This window comes from Pogona vitticeps, chromosome 2 (genome assembly GCF_051106095.1).
Source record: "Pogona vitticeps strain Pit_001003342236 chromosome 2, PviZW2.1, whole genome shotgun sequence".
In the NCBI taxonomy this organism is placed as follows: Eukaryota; Metazoa; Chordata; class Lepidosauria; order Squamata; family Agamidae; genus Pogona; species Pogona vitticeps.
The window spans coordinates 201,347,704-201,369,463 of NC_135784.1; the positions used below are offsets into that span (position 1 = coordinate 201,347,704).

Genomic DNA, 21,760 nt, shown 5'->3' on the forward strand with positions numbered 1-21,760 from the left:
ATCATCCTACCTTTTCTCAATGATAGGTGGCTTCAGCACATCTTGATATTCTTTCAGCTTTCACATAAGTTTCCAAGCTGTGCATTCCCATCACACTAGGAAGGAAATCCTTATTTGAAAGTAGCACATCCCCTACACCTAAAGGACCCAGTAATTTAATGACAGAAGTTATGGGATGCTCTGTGCTCAAAACAAAAACAAATCCTCCTTATTTAAGACTTCACTTCAATATGCACGTTAAGGGAGTTAGGAGGGCTGAGACATGCCTGAAGACCCGTTTCATCACACATGGAATGGAGTGACAGTCAAACAATACCAAGTATGGTGCTTCATAAGCAGTACCCTTCACCCAGCCACCAACTCTAGTTAAAATGTTGTATGTTTACCTTGAGATGAATACACTTGACTCACAGAAACTAGATTCGCTGTAAAGGATTAAAAAAACACACACCAAGATTTATTTTCCAAGTGTAACATTAAAATGTGTATGCTCTCTAAATGAAAACAAATTGTACATTACCTCAATAAAGCTTAACCAGTTAAAACAGGCCATTTCACACATAATTTAAAGGAATAAGCCTTGCTTATTTAAAGATGTGTGACATTTAAACAAAATTTGCAATGGATTTTCAGCTAAATGCTTCAGGCCAGTAAATAAGATCAACTGTTCACAGGAGAACAAAGCTAATTCCAAATGCTGTTGATGGAATATATTAGCTGCAGTAATAAACACAAATGATATTCAAATTACCTATTAATCTTAATTTAAATTGTTATGCACGAACATTGCATGGGTGGGATTCAATAAGAACTGCAAGTACAGCTCTATGCTTGGACTTAGGTTTCTAAGAACCATGACCCACCCCAGGAACAGAAGGCATGCAAAATCACTATCTTTTGTTATTCATAAAATTATGGAGGAGGAACACAAGGCATACAAAATCACTATCTTTTGTTATTCATAAAATCATGGACATATATGACATATAAGTAAAATTGAAAACAAATTAAAACATTAATATAATTAGATTATTTTAAACCAGAAGTGGGTTACTTCAATAGCACTATCTTGGTCATTTACTAGAACTTCTTTTCTACATATGGTGGGGCATAAACTGCATGCACATAAAGTGCTGCATTGACTGAATTTCTCTGCAGTCACAGAAAATTGTCCTGTATCCAAGTAGACCCATTTTACTTGATTATTCAGGTCACTATATAACAGTGGGCCCCATACTATATGTTCTCCTTGAGCTTGGTACCAGATACACACATTTCCACTTTTCCCTCATATGCCCAAAACGGTTCCGCTGAATCATTATTATATTATAGCTTCTGGTTCTTTCCAGAGATTTATTATCTTACGTCCACATTGTTGTTCTTTTATTTCTTTTCACTCATTTAAAAAAATCCTTCCAAAGCTCAAACAGATTTAAACTAAAGTATAATTAAAACAGTATTTTCATAGAAAATGAATTACAGTATATTGAATTGAAAATTAAAAATTATTGAACTATTAGTTATTATAAAAAAAGAAGAAATCCAAATCACTGAGTAGGAGCTGGTGTCAGTGCTTGTTATGCAGTATCACCTCTGATTTAATTTTGTTTTATAAATAGCATCATGTTCTAAGAACCATGTAGGTATTTAAAGTACAGGAAAACTTCAGCTACATTAGCTTAGGCATTACAGATAATCATTTAGAAGTATGTGCAAATAGAACATCTTTTCAAATTAAGTACATTAGAAAATAAGTTGGAATAGTATTTGGCTTACTTTTGATCGTTAATTCATCTTTGAGGATGTTTGTATATTCTCCTATAGAGAGATGAGGTGGCAGACCTCCAACAAATAAATGTACCTGCACAACTGATATTTTTTTTTCCACAATGTAAAATCTGGTTTGATTCATCTGCCGTAATGAGGTCTGTGCAAAAGAAAAGAAAACTGAAAAATCCATCCCACTGCAACTACCATATATTTACAGAAACAGGGTTATGACTTTACAAGCAGAAACTATTGTCATTAGTTTCCCAAAACAGTTACTATACGATATGTCTGCCTGTATAAGTCAAGTTCTCATATAAAGAATTATTTATTTTTTTCGATTTGCAAAATGTTCATATTTTATGCTTCAGGTTAGCAAATATTGAGAAGTTCTGGTAAAATGCCATATTTATGGCAGTCTCTTATATAACTACCTGGAACTAACTACTTGTCATGGAATTCCAAATTTCCTTTCAAAAATATGCAGTGCGTGTACATATATATTCCTTGATTCTATATAATTCAGATAATTTTCCCAAATATGTTCTTCCTTAAGATAATTTTTAATCAAGATAAGTGTGCAGTGTAAGGAGTCAGTATGACAATGGTATTTGGGCTAGACACAGTTGTGGGAAAGATCCAAACAGTGAAAGTGTTAAGATAAGCATTGGTACAGGGTATTAGCATCCTGATCCACAGACTATATAAATACATGACAATCCTCCTCCTCCAGTTTGTGTAATAACACTCACAGAAGATGCCAATCCAGAGACTTTGAATCTTGGGAAGAATGAAAGCTTTCCCACATCCACAAAGCCTTCACATGATGTAAAGAGGTATAATCTTTACTCGTGCTGAGTAGGGAAAATGATGAGCTCCCTGTGGGGGCTGGACCCTAAAAGCCCTTGGACCTCTCCTGCCTTGTCACATGATCTATCCACAAGCACCCAAGATCTGCTTAGGTGCTAGAAGGTAGTTACTCTTAAACACAGGAATGGTAGATGGGGTTGTTGTGTTTAAAGGACAGAGCACATGTCAACAATGCAATACCAGTATGTTATGACAGACATACTCTTTTTTTTTTTTTTGCTTGTTTGCTATCAGAAACGGGGGGGGGGGGGAATTCAGTTGGGACATTGATTTCTTTGTTCTTTCTAACATAATAAGGAACAGTGGAGCCAAGTACTAAGCCACCATGAACAACAGTGGCCCTGTGATTGCCTAAAGGTGTGAAGAGAGAGCTAGTAGGTGGGGGTAGGATTTTAAGCACAGTTATCTTTGGTTGCTTCAGAGATTCTGGTCTCATATGCTGCTATCAACCAATCAGAATAGCTGAGAATTCTGGATTGCCACTCATGAACAGTGTGCTCATATATGTAGTTTAATAACCCCTATGGCAGACTTACTGTCAGCAGAACAAAACAGATATTCACTAGGCCACATATCTTAAGTGTTACATCTGAACCGGCACTTCTGGTTTAGCTGTGCCAAGAAGAAATCAGTCTGAAGACAGGATTTGTTGCTGGCTTCCAATACCTGAGTTATTAAAGGGGTTACATGTCAGAAAATTTAGACACCTGGTTAATTTTTGGTGAGCTGAGCCACTCCTGCTAGCAGGAGATATTAAGCAGGAGTACTTGGACTGAAGACTCTTGAATGCTTCTGTTGAAAAACAACTCAGAATCCTCGACCTTTCATTATATATGAATGCAACCAGTATGTCTGAATTTCTTCTCATCCATTTAACTGAAACCCAACGATAGGAGAATAAGAAAAATATTCCACAAAGAATTCAGCAATAGGAAAAATAAATCATAGTATTTTTCTAGTTACCTTTCTTATATCTTGAAATCTGCCAAGAATCAATTCATCGTCATCTAGCACCATTCGCTGAACTATGGGGGAAATCATTCATTTAGTTTCATTTTAATTGAAAAACAAATGTGAAAACCTTTACTGGCTCAGAAAGGTCAATCAATAGAAAATTTATTTCTTCAGATAAATTACTTCTAAGCAGTACGGAATGACAACTTCACAAAAAAAATTAAAGCCAAAATCTGCAAGATTTTAAGTCTAAAACTTAACATTCAAGTTTCCAAAAATAGTTGTTAATATTAATCTATAGTGTGATGCCACAGTAAGAGAAACTACTGATTACTTGCCTTGTCTAGAGCCCATGAGAACCTCCACCAAACTAAAATCCCGGAAGTTTTCTAGCTGCTGAAAGAAAAATATATACAGATTTTGAGTTAAATGGAAATTTTCTTTTTTTAACTTTGAAGCTGTATGATTTTTTTTTAAAAAAACACAAAAAGTATTAATACAGAAGAATGGATGGGATTGCTCTCTGATTGAAAAAACAGGTGCGCAGTTTGGGTGTGTTCCTAGATTCATCTCTGAGCCTGAATGCCCAGGTCTCGGCAATGGCCAGGAATACATTTGCGCAATTAAAATTAGTGTGCAAGCTATGTCTGTCTTGATCTGGCCACCATGACACATGCCTTAGTTACTTCTCGGATGGATACCATAATGCACTCTATGCGGATATACTGATGGAAAGTGTCAGGAAACTTCAGTGGATCCGAAATGCAGCAGCTAGATTGCTGATTGGACCTGGTCACATAACCCAGTGGTTCTTAACGTGGGCAATAATGCCCCCCAGTGGGCGATTTTGTTTTTCAGGGGGGCAGTAGAACGAAATGGGGCGGTGTGGGGGCGGCGGAACAGAAGGGGTGGTAGGGGGCGCTGGAGCAAGCCAAACCTGTGAAGGCGGCTGCAGCCACGGTGCTGGCAGTGGATCCGGTGCTGGCACCACCAGACAATCCAGCTCTTTCTGCCCACCATGTCTCACCTTCCTCTCTTAGGGGAGCACTGAGTGTGGATTGGGTGGAAGGAAAGGGTCTCTCAGGTCCCTGTCTTCGCCCGGTGAAGCGCTGCCTTGCACCTGCGTGGGGAGGGAGAGACGAGCCCCATTTGTCCGTCCTGCCTTTCTGCCCACCTTCCCACCTGTTGCAAAGGAAGTGCGGAGAGAAACAGGTCAGTTTGGGGTGGCGTGGCAGGATTTCTAGGGATGGGGCTGGCTCGAGTCATCCTGGGTGGGTGGGAATTTGGCAGCTTTTCCAGCTTTTCTTGTTGTCCTGTTGTGGCTGGCTGGCTGTCAGGGGGGAAGAAAGTTCACCTGGCTGAATTTAATGGCTTTGAGGGATGTCAAACTCAAGATCTTCCCCTGTCTTCCGTGTACATGGATGTGATGTGCCTCTATGTGTAAATCCTCTGGGAGAGAAAGCTCTCAAACTGAACTGAGAGAGCTGAGGGCAAAATCCACGGGGCTGTCATAGAGAGACAAGCAAATGCACTGTGGAAAGTGAGCCGCTCCTCTTTCTCCCTGAACCCTGAAGATCCGTTCAGTGAAGGCGAAAAGGGCAGCATGTCAGTGGCTTGAGTATAATAGTTTGCTTCAAGAAGGGGGTGGCAGGGATGCTCCAAAAGGTTTAGACTACAATTCCCAAAATCCCCTGCCCTTGGCCCACCTTCCCGCCCATTGCAACGGAAGTGCGGAAAGAAAAGGGTTGGTTTGGGGTGGCGCGTCATCTCTCGTTGAGCTATTCAGCAGTTCAGTTGTTTATTGTTTGGTTGGGTACTTGGAAAATTGTTTTTAAGGTAATTTGTTATGGATGTTGTTGTAACCCTCCTCCCCCAAAGTAATTTGTGTGAGTAAATGTTGCAAAGAGTGTTAGTTACTCATTACTTTCTGACTACTGTAAAACCCTTAGGACTGTGAAATGATTGGCATAAAACTTGAAAATTCTTCTCAAAATCTTCTGAAAAGATAATGTGAAAATGTTACATTAAACAAGTTTCGTGTGTAGAAGGTTGCTTTGGTCAACAGACTTTTGCATTATTCTAACAATGCTCCTTGAATTAATTTTTTAAAAAAAACTGCTACAAGGCAATATACAACCCTAATTTGCTTCTCTATTCCCTTAATACAAAGTCTACTATCTACAGAATTTCTCTCTAACTCTCTAGCACTGCTTTTTCAAAAAAATTATTTTGAGACCCAAGTGTGTTGCTATCTTGAATTTAGGGTTCAAACAGCAGCAAAATCAATATTCCTTTCTTTTCAAACAAATACTCTATTATTCTAAGATTCTCTGATTCTTAAAATTCTGTTAGGACTTGTAGCTGAAGTGACAAAACCAATTGCTAGCATATTATTGCCAGCAATGGCAATAATATGTCAGTTGACATATTACTGGTCAGTATGAAGACTAAGTCTTTTGGTGAAACTAGAATGGGTCATTAATACATAGTCCTGGCTATGCTTTCACCAGGATGTGGCCAGAAGCCATGGAGACATATTGTTTTTAATTGCCACCCTTTAGTATCAGAGATAGTTTGTGGAAGATAAAGTGAAGCTTTTATCAAGCTGCATTTTTTGAGCTTTGGAATACACAGGCTTGTGTCCAGTAAGGATCATCTTGCTGGTTGAAGGAGAAATTAGGCTGCTTCCCTATTCCAATTTTCTTTCTCCTGTGCTTTCCTCATTCTCCATTGCCACCACAACAAGCTCAGTTACCCAACTCACACTTAACAGCAGATCTGAAGTGGTCTGCAAGAGGGAGGGGCATCACTGAAAACTGTCTCCTTTTCTGAAAGGGGACAGTGCCTTCTATCAGTGGAGTGACTTCCACTGGATAAAAAACTCAGCACCCTTTTTTCATTTTCATGTCTTGTGTTTTGCCCATGGGTGACTGATTGATTAGGCATCCTTTAGTCTCGAGAGACTATGGTAACATGCTCTGTATGGAGGATTTGGAACAGCGTCTAGTGTGGCTGAGAAGGCCAATTTGAGAGTGACAATCGCTTCCACACTAAAGACAAATCCAATCTGTCCCCTCTCCAGCTCCCTGATTTTGCTGCTTTTGGGACTGCCTCTTTGCCTTGGCCTGCTGGACAAGGGTCACTTCAAATTGGGAGAGGCCGTGATGCACCGCCTGCCTCCAGGCTGAACACTCAGATGTCAAGGTTTCCCATCTGTTGAGGTCAATTCCTAAGGCCTTCAGATCCCGCCTGCAGATATCCTTGTATTGCAGCTGGGGTCTCCCTCTGGGGCAATTTCAATGCGCTAATTCTTCATACAGGAGATATTTTGGAATCCGATGTCAAAGGGATCTGATGTTGAGCCAACAAAAACTACGGTGCCCTTCATTCCCTCATGAAAGGACCTGATGACGTTAAGGAGTCGAGGTGGACATCCAATCTTGGGAAGTATTTTAAAAAGTCCGTCCCTGCTAACCATGTCAAGGGCCTTTGTGAGATCTATGAAGGCCACAAAGAGTGGCTGTTGTTGTTCCTTACATTTCTCCTGCAACTGTCGGAGGGAGAATACCATGTCAGTGGTGGATCTATTAGCTCGAAATCCACACTGTGATTCCAGAAAGACTCTGTCTGCAAGCACCTGGAGTCTCTTCAGCACAACACGGGCAAGCAGCTTCCCTACAACACTGAGCAGAGAGATGCCACAGTAGTTATTGCAATCACCCGTCTCCTTTGTTCTTATACAGTCTGACGATGTTTGCTTCATTTTTGAATTCTTGTTGTGCTCTGTAAAACATTTTGTGTGTCTCTTAGTATTGTACTTTTTTAACGTGCACCCCAGTTTGATATTATATTTTGGTTTCTCAGTTTTATGGTTTCAAATTTTTTTGTGCTCTTTGTGTAAACTTTTTGTGTAGAAATATATATATATAATTTGTCACTCTGATTTTTGTTGCTTTCCTTCTGTAAAATTTTTCTTTGTGTCTTTTAAAACCTTTTTGTAGTGTGCATGAATAAATATTTTCTTCGAATCTTCATTTAATTTCAGAGTTTTCATCTTAAAATTTTTAGTTCCTGCATTGCGGTTTGTTTTTATGCCCTTTTTATATTTCTTTTTGCATCTTAAATTCACTTGTAACTAAATCATTAAATGTTACTGGTTTTTTCGGGCATTTCATTTTCTTGCAACTGAATTTTATTTTCAGGGATCATTGGTTTTAAGTGTCTGGAATGAATGAATGAATGAATGAATGAATGAATGAATGAATGAATGAATGAATGAATGAATGAATGAATGAATGAATGAATGAATGAAAGAATGAATGAATGAATAAGATATTGCCGTGGGGAGGGAGACAATGATAACATCCTCAATGGCTCAAGGGGCGTTTCTTTCAAAAAGGTTAAGAACTACTGACATAACCCACCTGTTGCAGCAGCTCCACTGGCTGCCAATCAGCTTCTGGGTACAATTCAAAGTGCTGGTTTTAACCTATGAAGCCCTAAATGGCCTGGGTCCAAGTTATCTCAAAGACCGTATCTCTCATTATGAGCCAGCTCAGGTGTTAAGATCATCATGAGAGGCCTTTCGCTTGGTCCCACCACCTTCACAAGTGCATTTTGTAGGGTCTATTGCTGCTCCCAGACTTTGGAACTCCCTTCCACAAGAGGCCAGACTGGCCTCATTTTTGCTGTCCTTCTCCAGGCAGGCAGAGACCCTTCTCTTCAAGCAAGCCTTCCCACAGTAACTAGTTACCTGTGTGCTTTTTAAAAAGGTGGATTGTTATGCATTACTGCTTTGACTGGATTTTTAGTGCTACTTATGTTTTCCATTTTTGTATTTTCCATTTCTCAAAGTGCCATTTTTTTTTAAGTATAGTTATTGTTCTTAGCTCTTTAGGCATCCTTCAGTCTTGAGAGACCATGGCAACCTGCTCCGAATAGAGGACCCAGAACAGCGTCCAGTGTTGCTGAGAAGGCCAATTCGAGAGGGACAATCTCTTCCACACTAAAGACAAATACAATCTGTCCACTCTCCAGTTCCCTGATTTTGCTGGTTTTGGGACTACCTCTTTGCCTCGGCCTGCTGAACAAGGGTCTCTTCAAATTGGGAGAGGCCATGATGCAACGCCTGCCTGCAGTCTGAACGCTCAGATGACAAGGTTTCCCATCTGTTGAGGTCCATTCCTAAGGCCTTGAGATCCCACTTGCAGCTATCCTTGTATCGCAGCTGTGGTCTCCCTCTGGGGCGATTTCCCTGCACTAATTCTGCATACAGGAGATCCTTTGGAATCCGACCATCAGCCATTCTCACGAAGTACCCAAGACAACGTAGACGTCGCTGTTTCAGTAATGTATACATACTAAAAATTCCAGCTCATTCTAGGACTTAGGTTCTTAGCTCTAATAGTATCTAAAATGTCAGATGCCTCTTTATTCATTACTCTTAGTTTTAAATACAGTGGTGCCCCGCTTGATGATGATAATCTGTTCCAGGAAAATCACTGTTAAGTGAAATCGTCGTCAAGTGGAAAAAACCCCACTGGAATGCATTGAAAACCGGTCAATGCATTCCAATGTGGAAATACCTCATCGTCCAACGAAGACTGCCCATAGAGAACCGCCAATCAGCTATTTAAAATCGCTATCTTCCAAAGCAGGGGTCCGGAGGGAATCCATTTTACAAAGGGAAGGCATTTTGTGGAGCTGGAAAAATTGTTGTTTAGCGGACAAACGGTTGGCGAAGCAGGCTCCTAATCGACGTCAAGCGAAAAAACCCCATTGGAACCATCGTTTTGCGATCGCAATAGTGATTGCAAAAAACTCATCGTAAAGCGATTTCGACATCATGCGGGGTAAGCGTCAAGCGGGACACCACTGTATTATCTTTTAATGATGTTATCCACTTTTGTATACTCATCATTTTCAACTTCAAATATTGTCTTTCAATGTTGTAAACCATCTTGGGTCCTTTTTAAGGAGAAAAGCAGGCTAAAAATATTTTAAGTACAGTGATGCCCCGCATAGCGACGATAATCCGTTCTGAAAAAATCGTCGCTATACGGATTTGTCGCTATGTGGGGCAAAAAACCCCATAGGAACGCATTAAAACACGTTTAATGCGTTCCTATGGGGGAAAAAACTCACCTTTAAGTGAAAATCCTCCATTTGGCCGCCATTTTCACTGCCCGGTAAGCAAGGAAAGGGCGTGAAAATGCTGCGGGCGGCCATTTTTTTCCCGGCGGCCATTTTGGAACCGCCGATCAGCTGTGCGAAAACGGGCTGTTTGCGATGATTGAGGGGAAGCGATCGTCACAAACGCCCCATTTTCGCACACCTGATCGGCGGGGCCGTGCAATCTTAGCAAAGGCCCGCCGATCAGCTGTGCAAAAACGGGGCGTTTGCGATGATGGGGGGGAAGCAATCATCACAAACGCCCCATTTTCGCACAGCTGATCGCGGGGCCACGCGATCTTAGCAAAGGTCAGCTGTGGGAAAATGGGTCGTTTGCGATGATCGCTTCCCCCCCATCATCGCAAACGTCCCGCAAAAATGGGGCATTTGCGATGATGGGGGGGGGGGGGAAGCGATCGTCACAAAGCGATTTTTTCCCATAGGGAACATCTCAATGCAATCACAAAATCTTCTTCGCTATGCAGATTCATCGTTAAACGGGGCACCCGTTAAACGAGGCACCACTGTAATTAAGTAAGCATGCAAGTAAGCAAGCAAGTAAGAAAGTAAGCAAGGGCAGGTTAAGGTAAAGGTAAAGGTTCCCCTTGACATTTAGTCCAGTCGTGTCCAACTCTAGGGCATGGTGCTTGTAACAGGCAGCCCTGACCCCATCTGTCCATCACAGCTGGGCAGTGGATCATCAGCCAATGGGGTGACGGAGGGTGGAGCTGGAGGGGGAGGAGTTGGAAGAAAAGGGGTGTGAAGTGTGAGGGAGAGGTTCAGATCTGGAGTGTGAGAGAGAAAGAGCTTGTTTAGAGGCCTGTGTGCCTACGTATTCAGTGAGAGAAAGTCTGTGATTGATTAAATAAGAAACAGTGATTGACATCGTGATTAGCTACTTGTGATTTACATATTTTATTTTATTATTTCAATAAACCTGTTTTGTTTTGAAGGAAACCTTTGTCCTTCTTGAATAGTCATTATAATTGGTGGCAGTGAGTGTGAGGTGGTGTGGTGGGCATTCTGAAAGGCCTGAATTGGGGGTGACATCAGAGTGGCCTGCTATGTCACAATGCTCATCCCCGTTACCAAGCCATAGAGCCAGTGTTTGTCCGGAAACAGTTTTCGTGGTCACGTGGCCAGCGTGACTAGACTTGGAACGCTGTTACCTTCCCACCATGGTGGTATCTATTTATCTACTCACATTTACTGTACATGCTTTCCAACTGCTAGGTTGGCAGGAGCTGGGACAAAGCAACGGGAGCTCACTCCGTTGCATAGAGTCGATCTTATGACTGCTGGTCTTCTGACCCTGCAGAGGCTTCTGCAGTTTAACCTGCAGCACTACCACATCCCTCTGTGGTACTTATATGAGGGGGAGGGGCTTATTGTGTTTTTTTGCTACCGCAGAAGCTCTAGAACTTTCCAATGAGGCTCCGCGCATGCACAGATCACCCCAGGGTGTGATTCACGGAGGCTATGAAGAAGTAGTAGAAATATGACTATGGTTGTGCTTTTGATCTTTAATTTCCCTTTTCCATTATAACTCTCCCACTCAAATATACTGACACTCTCATATTGTACAGTAAAACAGTGTCATTCAAAATGATTCTGAAACACAAAGTTTGTTCACTGCAGTACTGCCAGAACATTGATATACTGTCAGATACTGCAGGGAAAGTCTGGAAATGAGAACACATAGTTCAGTAGACCATTGAGCTAATTTTTCTTCTTGTTTCCTCTCCCATTCATATTCTTAATATACTGGAATAAATTGACACTGTAAATAGGCCTGTGCTAAAGTCACGAATTCCACAACTTCAATTATGCAACTTCATACAAGGAAAGCAAAACAGAAGAGGAGAGAAGAAGGAAGCAAGCAAAGAAAAAGATAATTAGCCATTTAATATTATTTACCTGGTATCCAAGTTGCGCAAGAACCTCTTTAATAACCATCTGTGTAGTGCTTTCTTTCTTTATTCTTATTGAGACACAGGCCATTCCTATCCTAGCAAAGAAGATAATTGATGCAAGGTGAGCAGCATTATAGGAACATCGGCAGCAAACACTTGTTCTGCCATTATGCTTAGACACCAGCACTGAGCACTCACCATGTAAAAAAAGGAATGTATGACATTGACCCTGCAGTTTGAACAACTAATTCCTTGATACAGAACTCCATGATAGAGGAACACAATTACATGCATATTTGTCCCAATCATGGATGAACCAAATGCTATGGCTTATTTTGAGAGCATAACGGGTGCCTAATTAAAGGTACTGAACTTTCCATCACTTGTAACTTTCTCTCTCCAATATATTTTTCCCACAGCCAGGATCACTTCCAAGATCATACACAAGTAGAGATGGAAGTGGCATCAGGATATCAGTTTATGAGAAGATAATCTATGAGTGGTTAGCGGAGGTGAGCAACTTTGGACCTTTAACTGCCCACCTGTGGCTCTGCTGTTGGACTTCAACACTCATTATCTCTCCCCAAAGGTTATGCCGATAAGCACTGATGGATGTTAGTCCAACAACCTTTCTGGAAGGCCACAGTCAAGGAAAAGATTTGGAATGAGAGGACACAATTCTGAATATTTCACTTAAAATAAAGAACAATGTAAAATGATCAAATGACCATTTGTCTAATAATTAGTTTTTTAGAGATTAACATCATGAAATTAGTAACTGTGTACTGTCATGCAGATTCTCACTTTTGGTGACCCTTATCAGGGCTTTTTAGGAATAAAAGCAAAAAAAAAGTGTGCTGCTTATATACCGCCCCATAGTGCTTAAAGTACTCTCTGGGCTGTTTACAAGTTAATTACCCAGGCTATACTGGGTAACTTGTTCAAGGCTATACTGCCTATTTTTTCTCCAAGAAGGCATAGTAAAAAATTAAACTCCCAACCTCTGGCTCATTGAGCCTTCCATCCAATCAACAACATATACTAACAACTAAAATCAACTACATGATCTGGAGGTAATCATGAAAGAGGATCCTCAAGTAATATATGCTTTTTCACCCTCCAAACAGCACCACATATGCAATAAGTTCTTCCTAATTTTTCATTATGGATACAAACAGGGAAATTTTAGTTAATAGTTCTTAATGTACAGATAAAATTTGCAAAAAGAGAAACAGCTTGAGGCACATATAATTTGATTTTCTGATAAAACTAAAAGGCATCATTGCCTACAATTTTCCATAGACAGAGCATAGTGATTGCTCAGAAGAATTTCAATGATTTTATAAGCCATTTTAATTTATTCACAAAGACAAGCAGGGCAGAACATTTAAACCACTTAACTTCTCATTTCCTTTATAAATATAAAGTTTATAAATACAAATAATCACTATTTGGAATTACTCACTTCAGCCAACCAGGGTAAATTTTTATGACTTCACTGTTCCTAGGTTTGGCTCTGATTATCCAAGCTTCAGGAACAGCTTCTCGGAACACAGATGCAGCTTGGGCTTCTTCTGTAGTATCATTTCTATTAATTATGTCATCACAAAACAACCCTTGCTGAGTAAATGTTTGAAGCTCGTAATCTTGTGGATCATCATTGATGTAATATGCCCTCAGTGAAGCTTCCTACAACAGTAAAGAAATACTAATATGTAATCCTGCCATGTGAATGTCAATACAAAAAAGTTTTTTTAAGCAGTTACTTTTTCCTGGAGTGAGAAGTATTTACTGTATTTATTATTAGATTTATTTATTTATTTAGCAGAATATTTATTTATTTTAAGCAGAAGACAGGAAGCTAAATGGCCTAATTAAAGTATTTCCCCCATAAACTATGAACTACGTACCAATTCCGCTAATCTTCTTTGTTGGCAACTGGAGGCCCTTTGGTGATGAAAATCCTCTTGCTTAGTGTAGTGAGTCATAATTAGAGTAGGCCTACTTGAATCAATGGAACTTAAGGGGGAGTTAACTCACTAAATCTCCATTGATTCAATAGTCCTATTCCAATGCAATTTATTATGATAAGTAACAGGATTTTAGGTAGTATATAAGCAAAAATTTAGCCTGGCATTCTTCCATTACCAAGCCACCACCCCCCAACAAATCCCAAACAATACAAATACTGTCAGGCAAAAGATAGTAGATGTTAAAGAAGTGCTGAAAAACAAGAGAAAAGACAACACAGAAGCCCTCCAAAGACAGAATTCAATTTTGCAAGAAGACAGGAATCCTGTTTTCTGACTATCAAAGAGAAAGAGAGTCATGTAGAAGAACCAATATGTTCCAACATGTCATGACTTCCATTTCTGAGTTTGCAAATAATGCATTAACATTATATTCATTATGTTTTCTGCTTAAAGGGCAAAATTCAATTAATTCATGTAGTACAGTATATTCTTTAAAAGAGGAACATTAATGGCAATTTAAGTCATTAAACATTGTTATTTATTGACATGCTCTCTAAAAATTTCCCTCTGAGAAAAGGGAAACACCTCCACACTTCCCATAAGCTGAAAACTACTGCCTTCCAGTTTTCTATGGAAAAATTAGTTTTAGCAATAGTGTTAGAGGTTTGAAAAGGCTTTTAACATTTATGAAATATCCAAGGATAGTTCAAATTTACTTCTACAGTGGTGCCTTACTTGATGACAATAATCCGTTCTGTTCAAATCACTGTTAAGTGAAATCGTCGTCAAGTAAATTTTAAAAACCCATTGAAATGCATTGAAAACCGTTCAATGTGTTCCAACAGGCGAAATACCTGTTCGTCTTGCGAAGATCCTCCACAGGGTGGCCATTTTCCAGTGCCTGTAAAGTGATGAATACGTGCTAAAAACAGCGGGGAGCCATTTTGCACAGCGGGCGGCCAGTTTTAGAGCCGCCAATCAGCTGTTTTAGAATCGTCATCTAGCAAAAAATCGGTTTCCGAAGCAGGGAACCGATCACCATCAAGCGAATTTTCCCCATAGGAACATCATTTTGCGATTGCAATAGCAATCGCAAAAACTTCATTGTAAAGCAGATTTGTTGTTTAACGAGGTAATCATTAAGCGAGGCACCACTGTATATATTGTACTATTTACTTTCCACCCAATGTTTGTAAGCATATGTATTTGCTTTTAAAAGAATAGGTACACAAGATCCTCTGCTCTAGGACACAGAATTTTCCTCAGCCTCACAGTTCTCAGATGGATTGGGTCTCATTATTCCCAGCTAACAGAGATTTGCCATCTGCATAGAAAAAAATGCCAGCTGTGGAGGACAATTTTAAAACAACAACATGCTTCTGAAGAAGTCAGTGGCAATTGTACCATTAGGAGTTCAAAAGCAAAGGAACTCTGTAAATCCTACTGTTTATTTTGGAACTGACAACTTATGAATTTATATTACCAATTCGAGTTACACGTTTGCAGTTTTAACAATAATCACAACAAATTAAACTTCAATTGTCTACTGTTCAATAAATACATTTTTAAATAAAGTTTTAATATCTTGTCTCAGGATACACAGAAATGAGTAACAATAAAAGCCTCTCTTACTGACCACAACTTCTTCATTTTTGGCAATCCTTGGAACCATAATTAGACGATAGTGGTTGCGTTTTACTGCATCATTCCCATCATATATTTTTAATATTTGTTTGCCTAGAAGAATAAGAATATTTGACCATTTAATAAAATAAATGAAGTATTGTGTTGATTTACTAAAACATCTTAAAAATAGTCAATTATATCTTCACTGGACTTTTATTCTATTTCCATTAACTACATCAATGTGGAGAGGCTAACATATACAGTAATACAGTTTCCCAGCTTCCACCCAAATCTTGCTTTATTTCTATGAAAGAAGTAGGTACTTTGAGATGGAATTTAAAGTAATTTTCCTATTCCTATACAGTATTATCAATTCTGCTTTATTCCTTTTTGTTACCAGCTCAACAGTAAAGAGAGCTGTTAGTTTTTGATTTAAAAACTGCTGATCTCCACAGTGAGACTAATATAATTTCATGTGAAATCTGAAACCAACCAGTTTTATCAAATCCAGTAGTCGTCCAACAAACTGTGACCCTAACGGTGGTTAAATTGGCAATGTACTAGGATAATTGAAATTCTGATCAGAAATAAAAGCCTCGAAACACTGTAACAAATTACATCCATCAAAACAAATACCATGCTATTGAAAATCCACACCACAAAAAAAAAAAAAAAGAGAGACTTATGTAGCCTGTAAAGCACCCATAGTAAGCGTATGGGCTGTTTCTTCTGCATAACAGTCAATGTGGATCCCATCCTCAAGATGATTTGGACTGAGGAGGCAAAAGCATCATCAATAAAGAGGGAGATGGGAGAAGGCTGATCAGAAGATTATTAGTATACCCTGAGAAACTTATATGTGGGACAGGAAGCAACAGTTAGTACTGGATATGGAACAAATGATTGGTTCAAAATTGGGAAAGGAGTACGACAAGACTGTATATTGTCCCCTGGCTTATTTAACTTATATGCAGAATACATCATGCGGAATGCTGGACTGGAGGAATCCCAAGCCGGAATTAAGACTGCCGGAAGAAATATCAACAACCTCCAATATGCAGATGATACCACTCTGATGGCAGAAAGTGAGAAGGAATTAAAGAACCTTGTAATGAGGGTAAAAGAGGATAGTGCAAAAAAATGGTCTGAAACTCAACATCAAAAAAGCTAAGATCATGGCCACTGGTCCCATGGCCACTTACCCAACAAAAGGGGAAGATATGGAGGCAGTGACAGATTTTACTTTCTTGGGCTCCATGATCACTGCAGACGAAGACAGCAGCCACGAAATTAAAAGATGCCTGCTTCTTGGGAGGAAAGCAATGACAAACCTTGACAGCATCTTAAAAAGCAGAGACATCACCTTGCCAACAAAAGTCCAAATAGTCAAAGCTATGGTTTTTCCTGTTGTGATGTATGGAAGTGAGAGCTGGACCATAAAGAAAGCTGACCGCCAAAGAACTGATGCCTTTGAATTGTGGTGCTGGAGGAGACTCTTGAGAGTCCACTGGACTGCAAGGAGAACAAACCTATCAATTCTAAAGGAAATCAAACCTGAGTGCTCACTGGAAGGACAGATCCTGAAGCTGAGGCTCCAGTACTTTGGCCATCTCATGAGAAGAGAAGACTCCTTGGAAAAGACCTTGATGTTGGGAAAGTGTGAAGGCAAGAGGAGAAGGGGACGACAGAGGATGAGATGGTTGGACAGTGTCATCGAAGCAACCAACATGAATTTGACACAACTAGGGGAGGCAGTGGAAGATACGAGGGCCTGGCATGCTCTGGTCCATGAGGTCACGAAGAGTCAGACACGACTAAACAACAACGACGAGTATACCCAGAGGAGTCATTGGTTCCAGAAAGTCAAACCAGTTGCTGAAAAAGAGAGGTTACTTACCTGTAACCATGGTTCTTCAACCTGTTGTGCTGCTATGCAAAGGCTTAATCTGCCTGAAGTTAAGACATCTCTGTAGACATTATTTGTTTAGCACTGATTTATCATTAAAGGATAGATAACATTTATGGAGATTTCGTAACTACAGTGGGGTCTCGACTTATGAACGGTTCTACATACGAACTTACGAACTGCTCTCATAGGAATATATGGACTCGACTTGCGAACTCAGATTCGAGTTACAAACTCTTTTCTTTCCTTTTTAAAAAAATCTAAGTCATCTTAAGTTAAAAGGAAAAAAGAAAAAATATCCCCCTCTAGTGGCAGAAGGCGGAATAGCAGCTTCCCATTAGTTTCTGTGGACGGAAAAGAGCAGATACGGATTAAATGGTTTTCAATGCATTCCTATGGGAAATGCAGATTCGACTTACGAACTTTTCGACCTGAGAACCGCCTTCCAATATGGATTAAGTTCGTAAGTCAAGACCCCAGTGTAGAGGCAAGTCACCTCCAAAACTAACACCTTTTGCATAGCTGTGCAACAGGACTTAAGCCAGCAGATCTTAAAACATTTAAACACCTCAAATAAAAAGATAAAATTTTATAACGTACACATGTTAAAGTATTCTTTCTTCACTAATTTAGAACTGCATTACACACTGCAGGACAGTTGCTTTATAGCATTATGTTGTGGCATAAATTTGTTGTTATGCCTCATGCATGTTGCCTTGATATGCTACGATAAACAGTGGCTTCCAAGCACGTTTAGTAAAAAATAAATGTGTGAAGAATATTAAGCCACATATTCCTCCCTCTGTGTCCTCCCAGAAGCATGTATTTTAAAAGGAGTTGAGAAGAATTTGTGTTTCTCCTTTCTAGTGAAAAGCAGCCATTGTCGCAAGGCAGAGGAAACAGTAGATTACAAGGTGTGATTTTCTAAGTACTGTATGAATTACAGGAAAGACAGGAACAAAGGGTGCCCAAGCACCTTCTTTAAACTATAGTTTGAGTTCTTAGACATGGTTATCCTCACTTTTTAGTAAGATAAGCAGCCAGTTACAATATGCTATCTGATAAATATACACACTTCTACTGCCAGTAATAGAGTTGTTACATCATCTAAATGCAGATCACAATTTTAATCTTATGTTGCTAAAAAGTAAGCAAGAGCTTTTAACATGCCTAAAACACTGACAAAACCAAGATGATCCTTCAGCAGTACCCACACAGAACTCTATTAAGAGTTCTATTTAGAGAACAGAAAGAAGAATTCACAAGGGCCAATAGGTAATGGGAATGTGAATACGAACAAAATTGTTCTCCAAATAGCCATTCTGTAAAGTTAGCCAAATAAAACAACTAAAAGTAACAGCAAATGTACCAGAAAATGTCATATAAAAATCAGAAGCATCCATATAAAATTACCATAACATGGAAACTGCTTGTGAGTCAGCAATACAAGTTATTGGCTCAAACTTTCATATAAGATTACTAGCTTTCCAAATGAGTCTTATGTGTTATGGTTAGGTTATGTGTTAGGTTCTGCATATTTTATCCTCTGTTTCTTAAACCTTTCTAAACTTTTAAGATATTGGTGTACAATATCACCAATACAAAATAATAAAGTTGCTGAAATGTTGTTTGGTTGAAGTGAACACAGATTTGTAGAAGAATACAACACACCTAAATTCCATTTTAGCCTGAAATGCTCAAAAAGCTATAATACTTTTAAAAAACCTTTATAAAACAATAAAAATACTGGAACAAATCTGGATAATGATGAAACTAGTTCTTTGAACCCATGGGAGCTTTACAATGGAACTCCATGTACATATAGTCAGAGAGAGCTAGTTCAGACATGGGAAAGTTGATTCTTAAAACACATGTAACTTCAAGCTCAAGAATGTGCTTTGTAACCGTTATGCTTTTCTTCCCTCCAAATTTCTCAACTCCCTTCTATGGTATTCTGCCATCAAACTGAATCTTTGCTTTACTCTGCACTTAAATAATTCATACTCCTTGGCTTCTTCCATTCTCATTTCTCCATAAATTTCACCTAAGCCACCACAAATCTGAGACCAAAGATACCCCATTTTGTCCTCATCTTGAATTCCCAATTCTGCACAGGCTCTATCAAAATTTGTGAGGAAATCAACATTACCCCCTTGATAATATCTAGGAAATCTGTTCATATCTATGTGTGGAGAATTATTGGTACTACTGTGGTGCCTCGCAAGACGGTGACTTTTTTTGAGCAATGTTGTGCTTCCCAAAATGATTATTCCTATGGGCAATTTTCGCTGGACGATGTTTTTTTTTCCAAACCCTGTTTCACAAGACAGTTTCCCCCCCCCCCAATTGGAATACATTAATTACATAAGACCTACTTTTTATCCCAAAAAACTATATGCTGCTGGGACAAAAGTGTATGTTGCTGGCTTTTCAGGGTCTGCCTCCTGGAAAAACACCAGCATATACTTTCTTCTCCCACTTTTTTTGGATAAAAAAGTAGGTCTTATGTAATTAATGTGTTCCAATGGGGGGGGGGGAGAGAAACCATCTTGCAAAGCATTGCCAATGGGGCTATGGTTGCAAATTTAAATGATAGAGAGTGGTGAAAATAGCCAGAAACCAAAGGATAAAGAGATTGTTAAAAAAACAACAACAGGGAAATCATAAATGTAATCCTCTCATTAAAATAAATTATGCAGCTGAGTTCCCCACATTTAGGGAAATCACAGGGATCAGCAACACACCCAAAGTGCAATGGATGAGCCTTCCCCTGGGAAAACCATTTTTATGACATGGTATTTCCCCTGCAAGGTGTAAGTTAGAATGGCCCTTGCATCTGTGCACTAGAGATTGTGGGAGGAACACCTAGCCCCTGGTGGGGGTCCCGCAGGGCACCCCAAAACACTGAGGAGCTCTCTTGGCCTCTGGCAGGATTGGGATTGTGCAGCCCTGTACTGAGTGGGAGATGCAGCCAGGAGGTCACCATGACTTGGGGGGGGGGGTCAGGGGACAGAAGGGGGTTTGATTCCTTTTACCCCCTTTTTCTCTCCAGCAACAAAGAAACTCTTTCTTTGTTGCTGGAGAGAGAGAAAGGGAGAAGGCTATCTGAGACCCATTGAATTTCCAAAGGCAGTGCAAGTGAGGGGATTGCTTTTCCCCAAGATGGTATGGGGAACTGTGTTTTGCAGGACAATGTCTTTCTTCTATGGATAATTTTCGCAAGACAGTGATTTTTTTCTCCAATTGGAATGCATTAAATAGATTTCAATGCATTCCAATGGGGAACTGGGTTTCACAAGACGATGTTTTCGCAAGACAGCGATTTCCATGGAACGAATTAAAATCGTCTTGCGAGGCACCACTGTACTTTTATTATTTGAAGGTCTATCTGCCAATTCTAATTCCTCATTTCCCTCTAATTCCATTTCTTTCTCCCTTAATCTCATCTTTCCCATTTCTTTTTTCCAGCTTTTCTTTTTCCTTTTCCTTTTCATTTTCCAATTCCTTTAAACTCATTTCTTTTTTTTAATTTCCCTTAGCCTTATCTCCTTTTCCATTTCATTTTTGAATTCCCGTACTTCCAAATTCTGTGGACTCTCAACAAGAACAGTGCTTGTGAGCATAAATTCATGAAATCTCTCAGAAGTTTGGTCTGCTTTAGAAATCTAGGTTTCCATTTCTGACTTTTTTTGTCTTTGGGGGGGGCATGTATTTGTATTTCCTTACAATTACCATAAACATTTACCTAAGAAAATACATTAAACTGTTCCTAACACTTGTTTATGTGTCCGGGATAGGTTTTCTCAGGGACTTCTTAACTTTACCCAAAATTTTTACTTCAGGAGTCCACTGTACAGTTGTTAAGCTCAGGCAGTATTTCAGCAATTCTCCTACTACTTCTCCCTCAGAGAATTGCTCTGCTGGCTAAAGTTTTCTTTTTCCAGTGTCTCCCTAAGTTACCCCAAACTGTTTTCCTCAGGAGAACACTGGTTCAGTTGTTAATCTTATTCAGCTTTCCTAGCAATTCTCCTACCAGTTTACCTCAGACTTTTACCTCAGAGAACTGTTTTGCTAGACTTCGTTCTATCAGTGTCTTCCTATGTTACCCAAATGTTTACCTCAAGAGAGAACTGTTTAATTAACTTGGTCTTCCCCCAGTTTTCTGCCGATTCTCCTACCATTTACTGTAAATGTATACTGCCCAACAGGGCAACTGACCATTTTAAACAATTCTTAACTCCTTCCTGAGTGAGAATCTCCAGCCAACAAGTCTATTAGCCAACAGGGCAACTGACCATTTTAAACAATTCTTAACTCCTTCCTGAGTGAGAATCTCCAGCCAACAAGTCTATCAATACTATCACACCAGATTTTCCTGCAACCTCTTCAGGAGCTCCAAAATCTTTACCAGATGTTTGGACCCTGCTCCTCAACCCCAGTTTCTAAATCCACCACTTAGGTTTTTCCTCAGACCTCTCCTGGATTTCTTTAACAAAAACTCTACTGGATTTTTCGTATCATGCAGCACTGTCACTAATTTATGTGACCTCTCCAGATTCTTCAAAATCTTCACTGGATTT

The 21,760-nt window shown here is 39.5% G+C and overlaps 1 protein-coding gene and 1 non-coding gene across 3 annotated transcripts in view; both read right to left on the bottom strand.

The window, feature by feature from the left end:
* The window catches only part of DGKQ (diacylglycerol kinase theta), a 111,065-nt gene that overhangs the window by 28,380 nt on the left and 60,925 nt on the right, over nucleotides 1-21,760 (bottom strand). Inside the window, exons 8-14 of one of the 2 annotated variants that reach the window (XM_020807072.3) lie at nucleotides 15,285-15,385; nucleotides 13,141-13,364; nucleotides 11,680-11,770; nucleotides 3,930-3,984; nucleotides 3,601-3,662; nucleotides 1,777-1,927; nucleotides 387-425 (exon numbers count right to left, since the gene is read on the bottom strand). In XM_020807072.3, the coding sequence (XP_020662731.3) occupies nucleotides 387-425; nucleotides 1,777-1,927; nucleotides 3,601-3,662; nucleotides 3,930-3,984; nucleotides 11,680-11,770; nucleotides 13,141-13,364; nucleotides 15,285-15,385 (723 nt within the window). Of the gene's footprint in view, nucleotides 1-386; nucleotides 426-1,776; nucleotides 1,928-3,600; nucleotides 3,663-3,929; nucleotides 3,988-11,679; nucleotides 11,771-13,140; nucleotides 13,365-15,284; nucleotides 15,386-21,760 lie in introns of both variants that reach the window. The other variant, XM_020807071.3, reaches the window with a different exon arrangement.
* Nucleotides 19,833-20,001, bottom strand: LOC140705066 (U1 spliceosomal RNA). The gene has a single exon (XR_012084621.1). It is a non-coding gene; the product is annotated as a U1 spliceosomal RNA (small nuclear RNA).